We start from the raw sequence: 24746 nt of genomic DNA, 5'->3' as shown, positions 1-24746 counted from the left end.
TCCCGGGCTGGTTCTCATCCAACCTGACAGCACAAAGTGCTCCCTGTAGCTGCTTTCCCCTCACTGGTGCTCCTGTCCAGAGGCTCCACTCCTTCTTCTGGCCCTTCTGATACAGGGAAGGACACCTGCAGAGGACACTAATGTCTCTTTCTCACATGCCACCTACCCAAGAGTGTAAAGTGATGTCAGCAGTCCTTGGTAACAGGGATGCCTCTTATCTCTGACATACCACCGCTGACATGAGAGGGTCTGTTCATGTTTATATTCCAATTAGCGGCATACCTTTGAGCATTTGAAAAACCCCCGTTTCTTGTCCTCGGAGCTGCTGGTCCTGGCCCAGTGCATGCTAAAGGGAGCTCAGATCTCATTCGCCCACTTTATCGCTTTTTAATGAAGCTTCACAGTGCAAGCATCTCATCTGAGAAGAATATCCAGGTCACCATAGTCATGCAGTGAAATTCATTCAGTCCTGGCATGGTGCGTATACAAGAATAACATCACAGTGCAGACAGTGGGAAGGAGACAAGGGATGACAAAGGCAAGTGCTGGGAGACATCCACAGCCCAGCAGGTCCAGGACAGGGACACTCGCTGGTCCGAGGTGACCAGCTGCAGCTGGGACGGACACACGCAGCAAAGTGTGACAGGCAGAAACACCAACAGGAAATATCAAGACAAGATTCAGCTTGGAAAAAACGCAAGTACAAGAAGACAGCCCTAAAAACAGCCAGTGGGAGGGAAATCTCTGGAAACAGTTATTGATGGATTTTAATTTGTTCCACCCAGTGCCTGAGCATCCTCAGAACACAGCAAACACCACTGGGTCACCTCCCCTGGCTCTCTTTGCTTGGTCACTCCCCTGTCCCACTGACACTGGTTTAGATGAAATTAATAAACTGCCTGTTTTAAAACTGCCACATTTCCCTTCCAGACCCTCCATCCTCTTCTGGACTTTACCAGACTTCAAGCTGCCAATCGAAAGTCTATGAGGATTCATTTTGGCTTCACCTCAAATGCATTTATGCAGCAAAAAGGATGGAGGAAGTTCTTAGAAAAAAGGCCAATGTTAAAGCACGGATATGCCAATGGTCCATCATTATTTGTGTGATATGTGTAGGAAATATAGAAGTTTTGCTAGGCGGTGGTGGTTGCTCCTGGCAGGACGTTCGTGGCCCTTGGGAACAGCGGGCCAGGTTATAAACTGCAGTGTTAACATATCACCAGACTCCCATTCTTTCCCAGTCCCAGCTATTCTGTTGGTGAACTGCCGCACCACTAATGAAATATGTGACTACACCCCTTGACATGGGATGAGACACAGAAGTACAGAATTCAGCACTGAACTCACCCCCAAATATCATCATTTCTGTGCAATTCACAACTTTTTCTGTTGCAAGAGAAGTAAGCTTCAGCTTGAGCATGCACATAAACTGCCTATTACCACAACAACGAAATTCAACTGTAATCTTAGCTTCGAGTTACTGCAGCTATACAAAGAGAACGAGAGGCACCAAACCTGTATGACTTAATTGCCATTAGAGATAAAGATCATCACAGACCTGAGAACTGAAGGTGCTTATCTGGAGGAAGGCTGGTCCCCTAGTCCCTGGGACTGTCCTGCAATGCGGATGCATTTCCAACATGGTCCAGACACTGTGACCTGCTGCTTACTCAAGATGCATCCCCAAGCCACGCTGTCTCTCAAAGCAGATACAGAAAATCTATCTGCTTATTTGTTCTACATCCAGCAAGTTAATCTTGCTTATGAAATTCAGCATTTCAATATGCAACTTCCTCATACATCTGCAGGATATAATTACCTCTTATAGGGAAACATCAGAAGTCATTGGGACTGGAAACCTTTTGTACCTAGTGCTGTGCACATAAGGAAAGGAACCTTTTAGATTGCTTTTAAATAAAAAATAAAATGCCAGTTACTCTTACAACAAGTACAGAAGTGTAGGTGCAAAAGTAGATAAAATCAGCAGATAAGCATTAACAGTAAAAGGAAATGTTCTATAAATGCAGTTGTATTAAGAGGAAGACCAAGTAAAGGAACCAGTTGCAGCTCAGAAGAGAAGGAGAGCTACTCACAGACAATCATGTTCAGTATCGTCAACAAAAAGTCATCTGATAATAAATAAGTCATATATGATCAAGTGGCTGTCACAGTTAATACTAGCAACAAAGGGTTAACATCTCAGCCTGCAACAGGGAGGGAATAAGTTGGAGAACACTGAGATTGATAAATTCATCCTAAGACTTTAAAGAGCTGGCTCATAAATCTCAGAGCCATTGCTAATCATCTCTGCGAATTCACAGAAAAACAGGCAGGGAGGGTTCTTGGCACACAGAAAAGGCAAAGCATAGCGTCTGTCTTGGAGGAATGGGAAAAGGAGATGGAGCTGTGGAACAGATATCGCACTGGGAAGGAAAACGAGAGCGGTCTGAGAGACAAGAACCTGGTGAGATCTCGGCTGGAGCTACGGGTCAAGTTTTGAGCTTCACTCTTCAAGATATGAACAAAGGGACTAATCCAGAAGAGAGTAAAAACCAGAGATCTAGAAAAAATGACCTGAAAGAGGAAAAGTCATTTAATACAGAGCAGGAACGAGCGAGCGGGGAGTGTCTCAGATACGGCACGAAGCTGCTGAAAAGAGAAAAAGGATAGTATGTTTTCCCATCCATCAAAGATGGAATAAAAATGGATTTAAATGGCAGGAAGGAAGGTTCACCATGGAGGTGATACTGAAGCCATGGTATAGCTTGTTAAGAAAAGACCAGATAACTATTCATAAGAAATGATGTGGGTATTATTGAGCCTTTCTTGGAGCAGAGGAGTGAGCCTATGACTATAGTATGAGATACGGATATGTACCCTGGGCAGCGATTTTCGAAGATCACACTATGCTGATGTTCCATGAGATGGGTTGTAACAGATACACTTGATATGAAAACGGAAATACCATTTAAAGTATGACATAATGTATTAAACCAAAATCTAATATTAAAAAAAATGCTACTTAGAAAAGGGCAACACTTGGGGCTGAAAGTTAAGAAGAGTTGGGGTGGGGACTATTTAGTGTTTCTGATGTCATTCACAATGTGATCTTGAATAATATTATCACAAAAAATTTCTTCTACGGGACTCTGCTGCTCAAGTTACCTGATCACTGAGAAACTGCTTAACTCATGTCTGTCCTCTGGGGAGAAATTCATCACAAGGGTAATGGACTCAGCTGTAAGAGCAACAATTTATACTGACAGTAATTGGGAATAGGGCCCTGGAGACCACCATGACGTGGGTTTTACCTCCCCTTGATCCTGATATGTAAGAACAAATACGAGTCATTTAACTACCACCAGCCAAAATGGCAATGTCTCCCCGCCAACACCCAAGCAAGGCCGTTTTCAAAGGGGTGTGGAACACCTAGGTTTAATTGAATTCATCGACCACTTCTCAGATCAGTCATGTTCCCCTTACATTCTGACAATTCTCTGTCCATGAGCCAAATTCAAAAGAGCTTTTCCAACCCGCTCTGAATCAAGAAGCCAGACGAGCTTCTGGACTAGTCCATCAAGCCGTTAAAAACGTCAGTACAAAATGAATACGCTCGAATAACAGAGACACAAGGTCATTGTTTCTGAAGAGACCCGGTAAAAGCTCAGATTGACATGATTGCAGATCCAAGCCTGTGCTGCATGATTCCAAGGATTCTGCAGATCGATGACTTTGGGTTTGTACGAAGTGCGTTGGGCAGAGGGGTCTGTGCCAAAGCCCTGGGGCTCAGCACACACGTGCTTGCAACATCTGAGGGTTTCTGCAAGAGCCTGGAACACGGAGCTGCCTATTTCCCCTGCAGCCTCCCACATCACCCTGCTCTTCTCCCAGCACACGGCACTACCTCTGGTCTCATGTATAATTAGGTAAATTTTGCATGTGAACTGCTGAGCTGTGGGCAGCTCCTGCTAAGCATAAATCAACACTCAGTCAGCTTTGGAGAAACCAGCGCCTCTTGCAACATCTGTACAAAAGGCTGGTGCCTGCCTCAGATGGTGGAGATGACCTGTGTGAGCTGCACACCTGCATGTTAGTGACCAGACAGAGGTCTGGCTCTGATGCCACCCATAACACTTCGCAGTCTGTGTGCTCAAACCACTTCGCCCCCATCCCTCCAGTCCCAGAGAGGCAAGGGACACGGTCAGCATCCCTGGAGACCCGGCTGCTGCCACCACCGGGTAAAATACCGGGGGAGGCATTGAGCAGCCTCACAGCAGGGTCCTGCTCCTGCAACACGCTCAGTGTTCACGTTGAACAGGATCTGGTGAGCTCACCTGGGGGAGAAGCCACCCCAGGAAAACAGCGAGTTGCCCAGAGCTGGACCAGTTCACGGAGGGTCATCATGGGCCTGCTGCTGAACGCAAACGGAGTTAAAGAGGCAGGAGAGGACTGAACAGGAGGCCAGACCAGCTCTCCACCCTCGCCATAGGTCTTCACCTGCCATAGCCTAAACATCCTTTGCATCACTCTAAACATTGCTGTGCCCGTTGCTGAACTGAAGCAGCAAAAGCCTATGAACGAGTCACGATCAGCATGATCTGTGTGCCTGTGACATCCGTATCTGCGCCACCTCCCCGTGCAGCCCCACCGACGGCGTCTCCCCCGCTCCGCGGTGCTCCAGCGGTGTCAGCAGCTCCTGCAACCCACTGGATGGAGGGAGAAAAGTTGGTCTGATTACAGAAGGAGTTTCCCTGGTGAATCCCGCACAGCTGCGGGATCTCGTCACGTCAACAAAAACAAAACCTGCTTTATTTGAGGGAAATCTGGGAGGTTATCCTGGTTTTAGCCTGGTCCGAGTAGTCATCTTGCACACTGAAACGTGTTGAATCTGTGTCTAATTATTCAGACACTACTACACCATGGCAACATTTTGTTCTTCAGAATAATATTGTTTAAAAATATAGAGAACTGCAACTTCAATGTAACTTATGGTTGTTGTTGCTCAGACGGTGCTCCTGAGACAGGGGATCCTGGAGCTGAAAGCCGTTGTCTCAGCATGCTCTGAGCAAAAATAATGAATGTGACATTTCATGATCTCCACTGAAAGAGAAAACTCTTTAGACAGGAAACAGGGCTGAGATCAAAATTAGTGTAGCAGGAACAGCTTTCAGATCTGCCTTGCTCTTTTCTGGAGGGATATATTTAACTCCTTCAGCTGAAGAAAGTGCCTTCCTACTGCTGGAGGTGAAGCCTAGCAGACAGCGGGGAAAATGATCCAACACCGAAGATTTTATAAATGTACCTATTTTATTTATTTATAAATAAATTCCTTGCCTTGACAATAAAATGTGGAAGCTATCACAGAAGATGATATCATAAATAAAGGAAAAAGCTTACAACAGAAGAAAAGATTGTGTCCTACATGGTCATGATTGGTGATTCAATTCTACTTGGAAATATTCTGATAAGGCAACTGAGGCAGTTACACGTTACATGACAGAGAGAGACAATTGCTGCTCCCCGTGGAGTGGAATAAGACAACTTGGGTGTACAGGCTCATCAGAAGCCAACTGTAACCTTATTTGTTAAAATAAAAGTATTTTTAGGGATTTCAGCTGCACTGCGTTTCAAGCCATAAGAAGCTGGAGGACATCTGCCCTTCGGGCTTCATGCCACCTGAACAACAAGACAATGACAAACCATGACCTAAAAACATTTGCTATGTGCCCTCCCTGGCAGGCGGAACCGCTCCTGGCAGTTGTCTGTTGCATCCGAGCCGAATGGTGCTGAGGATGCTAATGCTGCGTTTTTCCCTGGGTACAGGTGTGCACCCCGGGCTGGCACCGCCGAGTGGGACCAGGAGTTGCAGGGTTAAAATAAGCAACAAAAGAAACCACAGGGCCTCCATCACACAGAACAAAGAAAAGGTTAATAGTCAGCATCGTTGTTATTTTCAGCAAAAAAGGACTAAAGACTCAGATTGATTTTGATGCCCCCATAGCTGGTGTGTGTCAGAGAGGATGAAGGTGCGCAGTGGCTAAAGCATGAACCCTCTGAGATGAGAACAAGGCTGCATGAGGCTCTGGCTTGGTGGTGAGGAGGAAACATCCCATCCCAGCACGGCAGGGAAAGGTCTGAGCAGAGCAATTCAAACCCCAAAATGCTTTCCTCCCACGGGGAGGGGAAAAGGGACTTTCAAGATCTCTTCCCTCTAACCACAGGCAAACATTACCGAAAAGAAAAACAACTTTTGTACCATGGAAACGAATGTTGAGATGCGTTCGCTCCAGGGGCTGACACTGGGCTGAACAGTCTGCCCTTCCCCGGCTGCCAGGGCACGTTCCCTGGCTGCGGCCCCTGAGCTCGGGGGCAGTTTTGCCCCCAGAAGGAGGCAGCAGGATGGGGAAAGGCAGAAGGAGCATTGCGTAAATCAGGGACACCCCACGCACACTAATCAGTGCTAACACAGGGACTACAGGCATTCCTGCTTGTGGATTTCTGATCCTAGAGTCACAAAAGGGCCATTTCCAGAGATCTGCATCTTTTCCAGCAAAAGCCACTCCTCTGAGGGCAGCCAGCTTCATCCCTTGTGTTACACCGCTGTTTTTCAGCTGTAAGGGTCCAAGAGCTCCTGCTTTGCATCAGACCCAATGCACGGCACTCGGCAGGCTGCTGCTGATCAGCCCTGCTCGTCAGCACCAGCACCTCCCCCTGTCCAGCCAAAACGCTGCAAGACTGAAGAACAAACCTATTCACAGTCAACTCAGAGGAAGGGGTAAGACCCATTGGCTGCACAGACTCTGGGTCCACCGAGGTCAACTGAGGAAAGCGGTGAAGCAGAAGAGACCTTTCCAAGAGGAGCTCTGTGCGAGTGAGGCTGTGCCTGCTGCCTGGGCCAGCCCAGCTCTCCATGCAACAACCCATCTGCAGGCAAAGCAGCAGCCTGCCGGGAGTGCCAAGATGTGGGCAGCTTCCCATATGACATCCATGCAAATGGATCTGTGCGTTCGAAATTATCTGCGCTTGGCTGCAAACTAGCAGCCTCTCAGCCCAGAAGATACGGGTGGAGCAGCCTGGAGAAGGGAGCCCAGGGAACACTGTGCCATTGGGTTACAGTCCCCATACCACCCAGATCAAGCCGGAGTGGTCCTCCCTCGGACACACAGAAGGAGCAGTGCATGGGTACAAGCCCACAAGGCTGTGATATGAAGAACTTGCTGGGCATCACTGGGTGGAGCTCTGTGATCAAGTTTTCCAGCCTGCTCAAGCCAAAATGCAGCCAGCCTTGCAGCATTGAGTTTCCCTGGTTCACCGTGTGGGGAGGAGCTCGCAGCTTCTTCCCACTTGCATGTGCTGCTTGGGGCTGGCCATCTTTATCTGTGTGTTTCCTCTCCATGGGGCTCCAACATGGCCAGACAATCTCCCATCCTGCTCCAGCAGATAGTCCCACCTGTGAGATGTGGCAGGTCCCACCTCGAAGCTGACAAAATGCCAGAGCAGGGGATCACTAATCAGAGATACATTGGAAGATGCTCTGTTCTCTCCCATGTCCCGCAGGGAGGAGGTGGCAGCGCAGAGCACCAGCCACGCTGCTCACAACGTGCTGGCAACAGCGATTTGCACCAGCTCTCCTTCGGCACAGCCAGCGAGATGCACATCAGAAGAACCTGCTATGGCCCTGTCCCTGAGCTGAATTAGAGCCCACGATCACGTCCCTGGCTGGCACCAAGGGGAAGCTTTGTCCCTCACCAAAGATCCATGTTCAGACTTGGTAAATGGTGGTGGCCAAGCACAGAGGAAGAAGCAGGTGACAGAGTCCAGCAAACACTGGGGCAGTGCAGCTGGAGCAGGAGCACAGGGGCTCATAGACTCAGTTTCACTTCAAATGTATTTTCCGAGAGGGACCCATAGCTAATTTAAACACTATTTCGTTTCTGTTCTTCATCCCCTAACAGACTGATGTTCAATTCCAGGCTTCATTTGGTGACTGTTATGACTGTGATAATCAGCAATATAAAGTGCAATGCGACAAGTCTAGATCTTGCTATTGAGAGTGATTACTTGGCCTTGGGTAATGAATTAGTCCTATTATACAGCAGCTGGCACAGGAGAAGCAAATCTGCTGCTCAGGCAGCTCATTGCAGGGCAGGGCTGGAACCGCTCAGCCACGCGCTGCACACAGACCTCAGCAGGATTTTGAATTCTGCAGACAGTACACACATTTCTCCGGGACTGCAAAATACACGGCATTCATCAATCCAGCTCCTGGCTACTCCATTCTGAGTTAAGCATTTACCCACCCCTTGGAAACAGAATTCTTCTTCTGTGCAATTTCTGCATGGCATTTTGCCATATCAGAATGAAATTCAAAGCGCTTTAATTCTTAATTCTCTGCCACCCCTTGCAAACTCTGTCACTCCAAATCTCCATTTTTCTCCACCAAACTCCTCCATACTAATTATTCCTTCTCCTCCACCACCAAAAACTTGCCTGCCCTCTCTGCCCTCTCTGCTTTTCATTTTTAATGACCTTTTGCTGAGCCTTCTTTTCCTCCATGGAAAACCAACTGACAGGGCAGCACAGAGAGGCACAGAACTGGTCAACAGGGGCACACAAAGTGATATTAGATGAAATAGTTAATGATGACCTTATTTTGCTCCTAGGACGCACCCTGGAGACTGCAGTGGCGGAGGTGCAGGGGTGCAGAGGCCATCGCCAGCTGCCCCGGTGCTGGGAAAGCCCAGGGAGATGGGTGCAGCACACAAACGGTGCTCAGAGCAGCGCTGGAAGACCGCGGTGCTTTGGCTGCCAGCATCGCAGTGGGATATCCATGGCTCAGGAACAGCCTGCACTGTCTACTCTTACCAATTATGAATGTAGGAGAAGTGTCAGACAGATCTCAGACAACACCAAAGAAAGATTTTGGACTTTGGGTCCGCACGTGTCGAGGAGTTCAAAGATCAGTGACCAAAGTCACCTGTTGGTTGGCCTAAATTCATGCCAACGTGGCCCATACCAACAACTGAGGACTGCGGGGCCTGCTCACAAATGCTGAAAAAGGCATATGTTAGAAGACACTGGCCTGTTCCACTGCTAGATGTGTTCTTCTATTAATACAAAATGCAGAGTGGTAGCTCCTGGGTAACCCATGGCATGCCCCAGCTGGAAGTTGCCAGCAAAAAAGTAAACCACAAACGTACTAGGCTAATACAAAAGCTATTTTGACAGCATAATGAGGAAAACTCTATTACTAGTATGAGCAAAATCTTTCTCTGCTCTTACATACACCTGTGCAATGAGCGCTTTCCACGACAGTCCCCACAGTGTGTATGGACAAAGCTCCACGGCAGGCAAAGTATTACCATGTTCATCACTCATGGAGTACAGGCTGCTCTCCCCCTCAACCAAACCAGGTTTTACCAGCCAGAAGTGCACTTTTGCTGCCATGGCAGGTGTGCGAGGGGCTCTTGGCCCCCTCACTGCATGGGCTCAGCCTGCACTGCAGATACAGAGCAAATCTGCGGAGCTGACAGCCACACGCCAGCCCTTCACACGAGGTCACAGAATCCCAGGCTGGCTGGGCTGAAGGGACCTCTGCAGATCCCCCAGCCCAACCCCTGCTCACGCAGGGTCACAGGGCAGATCACACAGGTGGGTCCAGGGGGTTTGAATGTCTCAGAGAAGGAGACTCCACACCCGCTCTGGGCAGCCTGGGCCAGGCTCTGGCACCTCCCAGCAAACCAGGTTCTGCTCATGTTCACATGGAGCCTCCTGTGCTTCAGTCTGTTCTTGTTGGCCCTCTTAATAGGTAACGTTTTACACTGTGGCGTGACATTAAGAATTCCAACTACGCTAAAGCCTACTTAGATTTTTCAAGACAAACACTTGTTGAAGCACCCTGTTCCTGAAAAACAGCACATGAACAAACTGTTGGCCTTGATTTTACACTGTTCTGCATTCTAAGTGGATCATACCAACAAAAGGGAGTGCAACATGCAATTAAATACGGTCAAACGACACTTTAAACTGACATAAACTCATGACAGTGTGCAAAGCTGTCATCAAAGGGTGGTGATCACCATGTCCATTATGCTTCTTTCAGATTTCAGCAGGTCCTCTTTCCCCATCTGCAGATTCAGAGCTGTGCACTGTTACTGGAAATGTGCTTTGGGAGGCTTCCAGCAAATCTGCCGTGTGCGCGGGAAGCCGGGCACATCCCACAAGCGCTGGATTCTGGAAAGCTGCACAGAACCAGAGCTCCCTGCAAGCGCCAGAAACCAAAGACCGCAATAGCGATGCCTTATGTCAAACAGCCCAAGCCACAAGTCAGCAGAGCCGCCTGTGAGCCACGCTCAGCTCCCCGTGCTCTGACAATGGTGTGAACAGGATGAACACGGGCAACATGAGAAACATCAGGCTTGCTGCCCGAGTCACAGCGTGGCCACAGCGAAAACAACCGCAACAGTCCCAAATATTTCCAAAGACATGCTATCAGCACCACGTACTTACTCCTATTGTTGTGGGACTTCTCCAAAACTGAAAAATGTCCTATCTTTGGGATGTCAGTAGTCAGTGAAATAATGAAAACAAATCCTGAGTACACACTCAGACATTTAAGATTCTGGTAACGCAGAATCAGGGTTCGTTACTGATAATAACACACACCGTGGGTTATAAGCAACTGTGGGTTATAAGCACCGTGGGTTATAAGCAACCACAGAAGGTAAGGAATCATAGAGATAAAACAAAGGTTTAATCTGGTTATTCAAATGACCAGTTAAATCTACCTGCTCATTTATTATCACACAAGTAAAAGTGAAATAAGTAGAGAAAACCAAAGTGCACCAAATCTGCCAGCATCCTCTAGTCTTGGTTTCAGAGCTATATTTTCCATTTTGGAAACCAAAATAAAGCAGTGTTTTAGAAAACACTGAGTATGTCGCATCTTCTCATTATTCCTTCTCTCTAGAAATAGAGGCTTCATTATGATATTATTTCACATAAATGTTCGGAAGTTGAATTTTGTCATGAAATGGAATTTTCCTCGCTAATCAGCCGGCTCATTCCAGTTTCTCCTTAAGCACACTGTCTGCTTGGATCATATCAGCTTACAAGATACAGCTTGGCACCGAAATCCTCTACACATTCTCTGCTATTACGAAATAAATTAGAGGCATTACCATTTCTATGAATTCCTTTCACCCTCTATGACTACCTGGTCACAAAGAATGAAGCAGTTCGTGCCATGTCACCCCCCCTGCAGCTGAATGTGCCACGACCTCCAGGTTCAACTGTTTGCACCTTCCAGGGTGTACGTGGCAGATGTCACAGGTTGGGTCAGGTGAGATGAATTGTCCCCCCCTGAATATTACACAGCAGTGGAAGTAATGAGTGTCCGATGCCTGAACGTGCACCATGCACGTGATTCTTTCCTTCCAAAGCGCCTCATATTCCAGTAAATCAAGCTGTGAAAGCGCAGACAAGATCAGTGGCGGCTCAGCCCTACTCAGTCCAGCTCGCTCAGTCAGATTCCAGAGCCACCTCCGTCCGTGCTGGAAGCACACACTGTGCTTCATACAGAGACTTACATCTGTGGGATGACTGAAGCTATAAAAAGTGCTGACAATTTTCAGCAAATTTGCATATATTGCTACTGCTGCTGCTTATATAAGTGATTTCTAGCTAACCACAAATACAAAAAGCAATGCCCAAAATAGATTTTGAATCAAAACGCTTGCAAATGTGACTGAATGACACATCTCCCCACCACTCTGAAAATCACTTCTCTAGAAAAGACAGACACAACAGCCAGTGTTTCCCCAGAGGGTCCCGTGTAACGCACCTCCTGGAGTCCAGACCCAGAGGTCTAATACCATCTCACCCTCTTGGCACCTCTGCTGCCCTGTGCCAATAAAGGCTGTGACAAACTGGGACCTCCGTGAGACTTATCCTAGGTTGCTCTCAGGTCTGGAGCTGTACAGATCTCTCTACACGCATCAACTCGAGCATCTGATGCAGGTGGGATGAGGAGGCAGTCAGCCTCTGGGTAGGAAACATTGTGTTGTCTCCAGCTGTTAGAAATCCCTCACTGTATCGCACACCATATGCCATCTGCTCTACCTGTGTTCAACATGGCAGTGCTGGCTTTAAGGACCGTGCATCGCCCACATCTGCACAGAATCCTCTTTGCACCAGGGTGGGAATGGCAACTGCTTCACCTGGGACTGCAACAGTCTGGTACAGAGGGTCCCTGCATGGCTCTGCTCAAATGGTCAGGGAAAAAGTACAAACATATGCATAAGGGAGGAAATGGTCACAAGATCCAGTTGCTAGTCCCCAGCTTTCAGGTCTCATGGCTGATATAGCTACAAATCACCAAAGAAGGGATGAAGGTTGAAGCTGACGGTGTATCTACTCAATGGGATATGGACAACCAGTAACACCATCCCTCCTTCCACAAGTGCCTGAGTTTGTGGGAGAGAGTTGCTTGCTCGCAGATGAAGCTCAGTCACAGCAAAACCACTCTTCTGGATTCCTCTGGCGTCACTGGATTCCCATGTTCAGGAAATATTGGGGGCTGCTTCTCCATTACTCCACTATCCTCAAAAGTATAACAATATAAGAAACAGTACCTGGCTTCCCAGCACAGGGAAGACAAGGACATAGTGGAGAGAGTCCAGCAAAGGGCCATGATGTTGATTAATCGATTGGAGCCTGGTTTCGGATGGGATAGAATTAATTTTCTTCTTGGTGCCTGGTATAGTGCTGTGTTTTGGATCCTGGGGATGGCTGAGCACCTGCCTGCCAATGGGAAGCAATGAATGAATTCCTTATCTTGCTTTGCTTGAATGTGCAGCTTTTGCTTTACTTATTAAATTGTCTTTACCTCAGTCCATGAGTTTTCTCACTTTTACACTTCTGGTTCTACTACTAGGGGAGGGTGAGTGAGTGGCTGTGTGGGGCTTATTTGCTGGTTGAGGTTAAAACATGACAATTGGTCATACAAGGAAAGACTCAAAGAACTGGGACTGTTTAGCATCAAGACAAGAAGGCTTGAGAAGGTTGTTATCAATAAAAACTATGGGGGGACAGTAAAAAAATTAGAGACAGACTGTCCTCAGTGATATCCATTGAAAGGGTGAGACACAATGGGCACAAATTAAAACACAGGAAATGCCTTTTAAATGTAACAGAAAACTATGAGGGTAGTCAAACACCAGAACGGATTGCCAGGAAAAGTTGTGGCATCTCCATCCTCACACACACATTCAAAACCTGACCAGACATGGCCAGGAAAGCTGGACTAGCTGATCTCCAGAGGTCCCTTCCAACTCAGTGATGCTGTGAACAAGACCGCAGCAGCCTCGGGGAACTCACCTTGAACCCCATCATGGAACTAACACCCTCCCTTAGAAACACAGAATCATTTTGGTTGGAAGAGACCCTTAAGATCATCGAGTCCAACCACAACCTAACTAGCACTAAACCATGTCCCTAAGAACCTCATCTACATGTCTTTTAAACACCTCCAAGGATGGTGACTTGCTCACTTTGCTCTCTGTTTTTGATAGGCTTTTGGTTTATGCTGTTCCTTTTGCTCGATGAGAACTGTATCTTCTCCAAAGCTCACAGAAACATCTTGTTTCTGGCTTATCCCAACCACACACTGCAGTCCTCCTCTAGCTCTCATTGTTTCCATTCTTGCAGGAACATCCAGCCACCATTGGCACTTCTAATCCACCACTGTGCGCTTGCAGCAGCTACAGGAGCAGGAACCAAAGGGTGCCAAATACCTTTACCTCTTTACCTCCCCGTGTCTCTCTTGCCCCACATTGACTACGGCTTGGGTCCTTTTCTTGATCTGTTATGAATGAATTGAAACCACACCTTTGCTAGCAAGAGAGCTCGGGAGGCAAAGGCAGCAATCCCTCAGGAATGCCCATCCCTAACACTGGAGTTCGTTTCCCATAAGTAACCTTCATGGTTTTCTCAGAGCTGTTCAACTCCACATTTGACAATAAAATCCATTCTGGTTAACCACCAGCCACAGATACTTGTTTTTCTTTGCAAGAGCCAAGAGCTACCACTCAGTGCCAGTGCATGCGAGGAGGAAGAGCCTGCCCTGCCCTCAGCTCCTGGATAAGCACTGGAGATGGTCGGCCGGGCACACGCAGCCCAGCTGCCTGTGAAGAGACGCAGGTGCTGTCAGGGGTTCCATCAGGAACAGTAATTTCTCCTCTTTCACCCAGCAGGAACCAGCGTGCTGCAGACTGGCTGCTAAATTAACTCCTCCAGGGTAGAAGAGACTCCCGTCTTAGATGCTGTCCCTTATACCTTTCTTGCTTCATTCTGTGAGCTCAGGGCCAAAACTCAGTGCAGGCTCCAGAGCAGCGCTGTCAGAGGAGATTTCAGTCGGTAAGCATGAAGTTGTATGAGAGAGAAAATCCATCTTGCCCGTCTATACATGGTGGCAGGCTTGAAGTTACAAAGGCTTCAGAAGAAAGCCATCTCTTTCTGGTAGCACCCAGCCACCTGACAGACTTTGCCATGAGGAAAAAGGGCTTGCACTGTGCAGGGCAAACCCTGCCAGCCCTGGTAGCCTTGGACACGGCTGCGAGCCACGTTCATTCACTGCTTGCGGCAGAAAATGCAGCCAGCTGTCCTTTGGGACAAGGAGTCACAGGGCTCCAGAGAGGAGCACAGGTACCCATTGGAGTGAACTGGGCATGGGGAAGTGAGTACAGGACAGAGGGAGGGGAGAACATCATGTGGTTAAGTTCAGCTCAGAACACAAAGCTGGACTTTACCGCAGGCTGCAGGGCCAGGGCCGCCCAAAGCCAATTTAAGTGCTGGTTGGTACTGAAAGAAGAGTCCTGTTTGTGGCCCCATCTAGCTATGCTTTGTCATCACCTCCCTGATGCCAGCTCTGATGTCAGGGTGGTTGGACAGGGACGTGGATCAGAGAACAGAGAAGGAGGGTATTTCTATCATGGTGTCTTTCAGTTAGATCAGGTCCCTGATCTGCACACAAGGGAAAGGCTGCCTGCACGTAGCCATGAGAGAGACACACACAGATCTTCCTTCTCACACATCTGCTCTACTGTAATGTGTGCCATGTACCTGTGGTCCCAAAAATGTGGTTACTTTGGTTAACAAGCTGTCATTTGACATATCTATTAACTCCAGTTCATAGTCTTTATTAGGCACCACGTCTGCGGAAAGGAAAAGAGTGAACACCAGCTGGCACTTGCTGTCTTTCTTACCTTCTTCCCAAAGGTTTGCTCGGGAGAAAGGAGGCTGTGCTGTGCGGACAACTGGTCTGCAGCGAAGGTTTCAGTGGTGCGTGAGCCGAGGGTCAGAAGGGCACAACTGAGGGGCTGCAGGCACCGACCTGAGCACAGTGGAACTTGCTCAGACTTAAGCAGGAAAACAGTAGTTTCCAGGAGAAAGAGGATAGGAAAACAAAGTTGTTGTGTACGCAGAAGTGATTTCCCGCCGCTCTTGCTGAGTAGAGTTTGTCTCATGATACCTTTTGCCTCAAACAATTCCTAAATTCCTGGTAAATATTTAGCAGTTTGTGAAACCATAAACATTCACATATCTCGGTAGAGGATCTTGTAGGTGGCAAAACTGACAAAAGGACTCCCAAACTTTTAAACTAATAAAAAAATCACAAGTGCTTCAGTGACACAGAAAAGTTCCTGGCCTCACTCTTGTAGCACTGAATGGAGAAATTCTACTTTCCCATCTTTCCAGGTAAGAATGAGAAACAGGAACTCAATGGAAACATGAAATATTTTTAAATTCGTTTGGACTAGAGAAACCAAAAGGCAATGCCAGGTCTATAGGCAAATTCTCATTTTGCACCAAACCCTTTGCTCACAGGACATTACTCTGCATGCGTCTGGTGGGCCCGGTTCTGCCCAGCGCTTCCTGCCACTCCGGATTCCCCAGAGGGCGTGCAGGGAAAACCTGGGGTGGGTAGTACCTGCCTTGTGTGTAAGCAAAGCAGGCTGATCCCCCTGAGAAACCTGGAGGACAAACAGAGGCTGACCAAGAAAACTTGTGCTGCGAAGCACTTCGACCCAGTCCCCGCACGGACACTGCTTCAGGAGACCATTTCCATACCCACGTCCTAAGTTCCAAACAACAGGGCACGGTGAGTGAGGGAAGGACCGATGGGCTCAAAGCAGGTTCTTGCTTTGGCACACGAGATGTTTCAGATTTCACTTTCAGAAATGCAGAGATTGTGAAGGTACTCTTCACGGCCATATATTTTACACTTGCATTGTGTCTTGCTTGCATAGGACAAAGTAATAAACAAGTTCAGATACAAGCAGTCCTGAGGTGGGGATACAACTGTTGCCCTGGGTGTCAGGGCCCTGAAAACAAGTGAAGCTAATGCAGCTTCTCAGCATCCTGATGAAAAGTCCATGACGTTTGAGTCTGGGCAACGAACTCTAATGCCACTGGGGCTCTCTGCCACACGTAAACAGCAGCAAGTTATCTCCAGGCAGCTGGGGAACTGTTGCAACAGAAGGGATGTATCTGAATTACCTCGTCCACAACACAAAGCCAAGAGATGTTCAGTGAAAGGAAACGAGAGGGAGAGGAGGGAGAGGACCCCAGCATCTGGCCTACACACATGACTGCCAGGAGCTGTATCACCTCAGCCACTGACTCCTGTTGCTGTTTAGCAATTGTGAAAACACAAGTGTCCAGAGGAGCCGTCAGCTCGCCATGCTCCCTGAATCTCTATGGCTACACCACAAGGTACCAAAGCTCCGGCTGCCGGATGGGGCCGGACAGGCTGCTCCTCTCCGAGCGCTGTGTGTGCTCGGCAGCACCCGGCCCGAGGTGGCCGAGGAACCTGCCCGGGGGCACCGGGGCGCCGAGCAGAGCGATGCCAGCCGGGTCCCCGGGTGCAGCGGCGCGTTCCGCCCGCAGCCGAGCGGGCACCTGGGGCACCCCGGCCCGGCCGAGCCCGGGGCGCTCCGGGACGGCTCCTTCCCCCGGCCCGGCAGCCGAGCGGCTCCCGCCACCCCCCGCCCCCGCCCGGCGCGGCCCCGGCCCCGTTCCTACCTCCAGGAGCTGCACGTAGCTGGCGGGGAACCAGCCGCGCAGCCCGTCCTCCTTCTGCCCTTCCCACCAGCCGCCGTCCGGCACCTGCAGCACCGTGATCAGCTCCCCGGCGGCGAAGCGGAGCCCCTGCCGGTGCCGCTCCCCGGAGAAGGGGTACAGCGTCTGGCAGCGCGACCCCGACATCCTGGCGGGGGACGCGGCCGCGCTCCGCCCGCAGCCGCTCCGCCCGCAGCCGCCCCGCTCTCGGCCGCCGCTCCGCGCAGGGCTGCGGGAGGGCCCGCGCTGGCCGCGCCCCTCGCCCGCCCCGCTCCGCTGCGGGGCCGCGGCGGGGCCCAACCGGGCGGCAGCGGGGCAGCCCCGGCGCCGGGCGCCCACGGGCACCGCCGGCTGGGGCGGGGGGTGGAGAGGAGGGGCGGGGGAGGGGAGGGGCGGGGGACGAGGGGCGGGGGAGGAGGGGGAGGCGGGGGAGAGGAGGAGGAGGAGGATGAGGAGGGGGCGGAGAGGCCGCCCGGAGCGCAGCTCCGCCCGGGTGACACTCGTGTCGCGGGACAGTGCGTGTGAGAGGAGCCGTGTGCGTGTGTCACCCCGAGAGACATCGCCCGTGTGTTCTTGAGAGACACCGTGTGTGCTCGAGTGAACGAGAAACACCGTGTGTGCGTGTGGGAGCTGGGGCTCTGGAGCTGGAGAAGAGGACACTGAGGGGTGACTCATTCCTGGGGATCAATATGGAAAGGGGGAGTGTCAGGAGGATGGAGCCAGGCTCTGCTCGGTGACAACCAGTGATAGGACAAGGGGCAATGGGTTCAAACTGGAACACAAGAGATTCCACTTAAATTTGAGAAGAAACTTATTCCTGGTGAGGGTGGCAGAGCCTGGCCCAGGCTGCCCAGGGAGGTTGTGGAGTCTCCTTCTGTGCAGACATTCCAACCCGCCTGGACACCTTCCTGTGTAACCTCATCTGGGTGCTCCTGCTCCATGGGGGGATTGCACTGGATGAGCTTTCCAGGTCCCTTCCAACCCCTGACATTCTGTGATTCTGTGATTCTGTGACAGACACTGAGTGTCGCAGAGACACTGTGTAGGACACTGTGTGTCTGAAACACCTGTGCGTACGACCTGATGTCTCTGAGACATTGTGCATGTGTGTGTCTGTGTGTCTGCGTGTTTCTGTGTGTGTGGAGACACGACTGTGAGTCATCTCTGTATGCCTGAGACACCATGTGTGTGTTTGTGATACACACCCAAGTGTGTGAAATCCATTTGGTCTGAATGACATCGTGTGACACACCTGAGCATGGAGAAAACAAAGAGGTGTGTGAGATACACCTATCTGCAACACTCAGCCGAGCACACAACTTGCTTTGTGTATGTGTCTGCAACACGTGTGTGAATCATACACACGTGAGACACCTCTGTATATGCGCCACCCTGCTCCGTGTGACACCTATGCATATGTGAGAGATGCACCACGTGTGTGCGACACCCTCCTCTGTGTGACACTCGTGCATATGTGTCTGTGTGACACCAACCACCACGTGTGTATTTTGCTTGTGAGCCCAGCTCTGTGTGCACAACGCGCTCTGGGTGTGCATGCCTCACTGCAGCACATGTGATTCCTTTGCGTGTGTAAAACACACAAGCCTTTGTGCATGCAGGTGTGTATGAGTGCGTGTGTGTGTGTGTGTCCAGGTGTGCACACCTGACTCATTGCACATATGTTATATATAACTGCTGGTACATGTATAAGCACTGGTGTGGATGTGTGTGCAAAGTGCAGACACACACGTACATGTGCCTTGCTGTAGGGCATGCTGCCTGACCTGCTCAGTGTGTGTGTGAGCATGTGTGTGGGTGAGAGGATGTGCACATACGAGTCTCACCCACATCGCGCTCGAGATCTCCACATGTGCGTGGGTGCACCTGAGAGCCAGGGCACGCATACCTGAACAATGTTGTACCACAGCCTGTAAGTTGTTTACAGGACACATATGTGTGCACTTGTGTATGGGATTCTCCCACAACTGTGTGCGAGAAACTCAGTTTTGTACAAAACTCAGTCTTGTATGAAATTCGGACTTGTATGTAGGTGTACATGGTTGCTTCTGCAGGAGACACCTGTGTTCATGTGTGAGACTCACCTATGAGTGTGACTTACGGGGGTGCACGTGAGCACACACCTTTGAGGCTGAGCTGTGTGTCACACCCCTGTGCTTCTGTATACGGCTCCCACAGAATGGGCAAGACTCACTCATACAGGAGACTGACCTGTACACATGCTTATGGGACAATCATGTGAGGCTCAGCTGCGTGTACGTGACTGTGTGTTCACGTGTATGCTGGCTGTGCGTGTGCCTGTGTACACCTGTGCACAAGACTCGCTCCAGGGTGCCTGTAAGAATCAGTGACGGGTGTGACTCCCTGCACCATAGACGTGTACGAGGGTTTCATCCGTGTTAATTGTGAGTAGTGGTCAATGGCACAGTGTCTGTATGGACACCAGTGACAAGCTGAGAAGTGGGGCCATGTGAACCTCATGAGCTTCAATGAGGCCCAGTGCAAGGTCCTGCACCTGGGTCAGGGCAACCCTGGTATCAACCCAGGCTGGGGATGGAGGGATGGAGAGCAGCCTGTGGAAAAGGACTTGGGGGTGCTGATGGATGAAGGACTGGACACGAGCCGGCAATGTGCACTTGCAGCCCGGAGGCCAATTGTATCTTGGGCTGCATCAAAAGGAGCAAGGGCAGCAGGTCCCCTCTCTAGTGAGAGCCCACCTGGAGTATTGTGTTCAGTTCTGGAGCCCTCAGCACAGGACACACATGGACCTGCTGGAGAGGGGCCAGAGGAGGCCACCAAAATGATCAGAGGGCTGGAAAACCTTTACTATAGTACAGGCTGAGAGAGTTGGGGTTATTCAGCCTGGAGAAGAGAAGGCTCCGAGGAGATCTTATTGCAGCCTTTCTGTATTTACTATTAATTATTATTAATAAGAGGGTCTGCACGAAAGATAGGGACAGACTTTTTAGCAGGGTCTGTTGTGACAGGACAAGAGGTGATGGTTTTAAACTAAAGGAGGGAGATTCAGGCTGGACATAAGGAAGGAATTGTTGGCCCTGAGGGTGGTGAGAGCCTGGCCCAGGTTGGCCAGAGAGGTGGTGGATGAACCATCCCTGGAGACATCCCAGGCCAGGCTGGACGGGGCTCTGAGCAACCTGAGCTGGTGCAGATGTCTCTGCTCATGGCAGGGGGACTGGGGGAGCTGGGAAGGTCCCTTCCACCCAAACCATTCTATGGTTCTATGATTTGTACAACCTGCTGCATGGTGTGGTACCCATCTGGCACAGGGAGGAGAGGGAGAGGCTCACTTCTGTGTGTGGAAGATTCTCAGCAGCATGTGTGTGGATGAGGCAAAAGGAGCTGGGTCTGCCTGACGAGTGCTCCGCAGCTGTATCCAAGCCAGCCACCCAGCATCCTTTGGTAGTCGGTGGAGAGAGGAAAGGAAGACAAAAACCTGCTGCTGGATTCAAACATCAGTGAGACGAGCGGTTCCTTCTCCCCACCGACTGATGGGAGCCAGATGTGTACAGCAGACATGTCCATGTCTCTGATGCTCACTGTGCTGATTGCTCTGCAGGCACCGTGTGTCTGTGAGTGAGCAGGAAACCGCGTGTCTACTTCCAGTATATTTGTGAGACCCTTAGATATGTGTAAGTGTGTGAGCACCAAGCTCAGTGTGCACGTGTTTGAGGACCTTGTTGGTCCACAGGAGAGGCTTGCTGCAGTATAGAGTTGCGTGACTGCCTCCAGAATACACACACACACGTGTAAGACTGCACTTGTGTCTGTGTGTACAGACCATTGATTTCAATGTGGTGTGACACATCCCACTGTGAATGTGGCACAGCGTGTGGCAAAACTCGAGATGTGTGGTTTGACTCAGCGCAGTGTGCATATATCAGCAGCAGTAGGCACACGCTGCATTTCTCCGCAGTTTGGTGAGCTCCTCCCCTTAGGGAAGTTTGAGATAGCATGCACCTATAAAATCCACAGTGTATTCATGCGTGCTATTCCAGAGAGCATGAGATCCATGTCAGTGTGCATTACAAATCTCCCTCCATACTCCAGCATGTCACTAACTCCACCGGGCTTATGATTCCTCTTGCATGAGTCAGTTTATGTGCATGAGTCAACTGCGTGTCCCATTCTGCTCCATCAGGGTGCCTGCATGCATGCTGCACGTTTGGGCATGCAGGTGTTCAGGTGACTGTATCCCGCACATGATGCTCCTTGCCCATTTGTAAGTCCCTCGACTTAAGTGTGTACGTGACCTACTACGTGTGTGCAAGTCAGGTGTTGCACCTGTCTGTGACCCTCGTGTGCATGCAAAGCCACGTGTGTGTACAGGTCACCTCAGGGAGCAGGTGCTGCTGCGGCTCCTGTGCTTCAAGGCACTTGCATCAACTTCTGTTCCAGTGGAATGGACACAGGTGCTTCTCTAGGTCGGTTCAAGTTTTGCACAATCTGCGGTGTTTTGCTGGGAGCTCAGCCCTTTTCACAGACCCCTCTGTCCACTAACTCCCGTATGGCCTGTTCTGTTTCTGAGATTCAGATTCCTTTCTCTTCCATATATATGTATTACTTTATTTTTTTTGAGGAAGATCCTCCTATTTCTCCTTTTGATTTGCTCTTGCTTTGCAATCAGAAGTGAGGAGCAAGTTCAGAACAACTACCACCTTTTGTGCCCATAATGTACCATCACATGTGTGTCTCCTGGCCTGGGGCTGCACGGGTTTTTTATGTATGTGGCACTTTATTAGAGTATTTTTCCGTCTCTCTTTTCCTGGAGTTTTATAAATTTGCAATACTTCTTTTCTTTTAAGTGAGCAATCAGGTAGCCTGGCTGTAGCCTTTCTCCTGAATATTTCAGCAGGTGGCTTTCAGTGTAGCTGTTCTTCATTTAGACAGGCTAAGCAGCAACCCGAGCTGAGCTCTCCAGGGTTCTTTCTTAGGGCTCTTTGAACAACTTTTGGCCTACTTTCTACAGTTCTATTTTTGATTCTGTGAATTTGTGGTGAATTGCTTAAAATCATTCCCCTTTGATAAGCATTTAAGCTGATAGCTATTGAACCATGATCCACTGTGCATTATTATCACACCAGCTGTGCCTTGCTTGGCAAAAAGCAACAGACACGATACCATGACACACATCCAGGTACATCTATCAGCAATATTCTCCAGCAGTGCCCTTTATAGACGGCAAGATCTGAAGCTGAACCAAAACCCCCATATTTTGCTTCAGCACATACAAACGCAGCTTTGCCTATGTTGGAACACAGATCCAAATAGTTTAGAGCTTTCATATATGGCACTGAATTTAGTTTAAATTTTACTTTTCTCGTGTTTAATGTTGACAGAACATGTTTCTTTGGTTTATTCTCTGATATTTTTTCCTCTGCTATTTTTATACTTGAAACTTGTTCTGCTTGCTCTTTATCTCCCCTTGTGATATTTTTGCAAGCTTATGTCCTTCTTTGCATGAACTTTCTTGATGAGAAAGCCTCTAGTAGGGCTTTAGTCCTAGGCTTGTCCACTTCCTGAAGCAATTACAAACCTGAACTTTACAGCAGGCAAGTCCATATGTAAACACTTCATTCTTAATTTGCATTTTCTTTCTAAACCTGTTACTAACCTTCTCTTTGGCTTGTGCATGAATGTCCAGTCTGTAAACAGAAGATCTCTTTCAGTCACTGCAGGTACATGTCTCTTGAATAGGTCCCGTAAGTTATCCACGTTTCATTGTGCAGATAATTACATGGTTAGTTTGTCTTGAGATATGTCTGGTCCTTCTCCTCGACTTGCAAAACAGCTTTACTCCTAGCACAGGGAGCAGCTCTTACCAAAGGCTTAGACCTATGTTTGCTTCTGTATCATGTATTGTCTTTATTGTGAAGGATGTTGAAGTGTGACATGTTTACGAGGAAAAATATTTCTAAGCACAGAAAGCTTCTTTATCTAGCATAGGATACCACAGCCAGGGTCACTAGATGGGAGATACAGAAGCCATCCCAGAAACATACAGATTTGCAGCTTCAAGGCTACCAGGCATTGGAATGAATTGTCAGCTGTCAGTCTCAGCCTTGTTTTCTATCACCTGTTCCAGCCCAGCTGAAGCATCTTGGCTGGATGCAGGTGTTCTCTGGCTGGTGCTCAGCAGGTCTGACTGACTGATCAAAACAACCCCTCTGGCTCTAAGATCTATCAAAATTTATTTCCTGAGCCATCACAACTCTCATACTCTATCATCTGTTCTATGAGGTTGTTCCACTTAGCAACTAGAAACCAGTTCTAAAGTTAGCATCACATGAACATATTGTATGTTAAGGTGAGATGAATTTCACCTTGAAAGGACCTTTTTCTCCCTGTCTGCCACTAAAGAGTCTAGGGTGAGGACCTCAGTCTTAGACATCTACCTTTTAACAGTCCTTAGTGTCACTGAAATGCTCTCTGTGAATGAGAAAGAGCCAACTTCATATATCAAGGCAGAGAGCATCGGCTGTGGTTATACAGTCACAGGTAATTTATTCCGTGATTTTACAGAATGTAATGACATTCTTAAAATGACACGGCTGAAACAATCCCTGTACAGATGGGTGGAATCCCTGAAGAGGGACCTAAGAACGTTTTGGGAGTAACAGAATACACTTCCAACAGTTGTAGAAGCAGCACGGTCAATGTTTTGTTTGCGTAAAGCAGTATCTGATAATCGGCCTACCCCATGGAAACAAGCTAAATTACTCCTGATGTCTTCACCGAAAAGATGCTGCAGAGCTCAAAATGAGAAAGGGTTGGCATAGGTGCCTGGGATGGTTTTTTAGTCATGATGGACTCACGATTCATATGAATAATTGATTGGCCATACCTGTTTGCAAGACACAGCAACACAGACTTCCTGAGGACAAGAACCAGGAAAGAAAGAGACTGAAAAGAAACTACATGTAGCACTGGATCTTTAAATGACCCTCGAAGTCTAAATGATGAGCAGAAATTAGTTTTGTTGTTGAAAAGGAAATGTTCTGAGCCTGTACACAAAATACACTTCTAGTTGTTAAAGTGCTTAAAGGCTATAGGTTTTGATGGAAGGGACCATTCTCAGTGGTTTGAATAGTCAAGACACAAGAATGGATACAGGAGCTCAGAGCAAAATTTCATCTAGTCTACAGTCTTCTTCCTGACAGCATCTCAAAGAGAATGCGTGGGGTGCAGTGAAGAGCAATACCACACAGAGCAGTGCTCCCCTTGAGGGCTCTCCCATCGGCCACCAAACTGCAGTTCAGGGATTTCGTAAGCCAGATACTCTTGAGTATCACACTTGGAAATTCAGACGTCCAGGACCTCAAACATTCCAAGTAGAAGATTCAGAGTTATGAGTCATGTTCATATGACCCAATATGTGATTCAAACACAATTTAAAAAAATGCACTTAATGATACAGAATGTCTTTACCTTTGCTTTCTGCCTTTAGCAGTGTTTCTTAGGGCTCTGCTGACCTCGAAACTCCCTTTGTACAAAGTCAATGCTGAGAATAAGGACAGGCAGTGCTCTGCCTGGCTGTGGCCACTGTAAAACTTAGTGATGTTCCAGGGCAGGTTTAGTCATCCTTGTCGTAA

The 24746-nt window shown here is 48.9% G+C and overlaps 1 protein-coding gene across 3 annotated transcripts in view; it reads right to left on the bottom strand.

The window, feature by feature from the left end:
* Nucleotides 1-17265, bottom strand: part of GAS7 (growth arrest specific 7) — a gene marked incomplete at both ends in the record, with an annotated part of 85650 nt that extends 68385 nt beyond the window's left edge. For all 3 annotated transcript variants that reach the window (XM_080356514.1, XM_080356515.1, XM_080356516.1), the window contains one exon: nucleotides 17083-17265. In XM_080356514.1, the coding sequence (XP_080212640.1) occupies nucleotides 17083-17265 (183 nt within the window). The remainder of the gene's footprint in view (nucleotides 1-17082) is intronic.
* Between the last annotated feature and the right edge of the window lie 7481 nt (nucleotides 17266-24746).

This window comes from Nesoenas mayeri, assembly GCF_963082525.1.
Source record: "Nesoenas mayeri genome assembly, chromosome: 19".
Taxonomy (NCBI): Eukaryota; Metazoa; Chordata; class Aves; order Columbiformes; family Columbidae; genus Nesoenas; species Nesoenas mayeri.
This window is presented reverse-complemented; position numbering and strand designations above follow the sequence as displayed.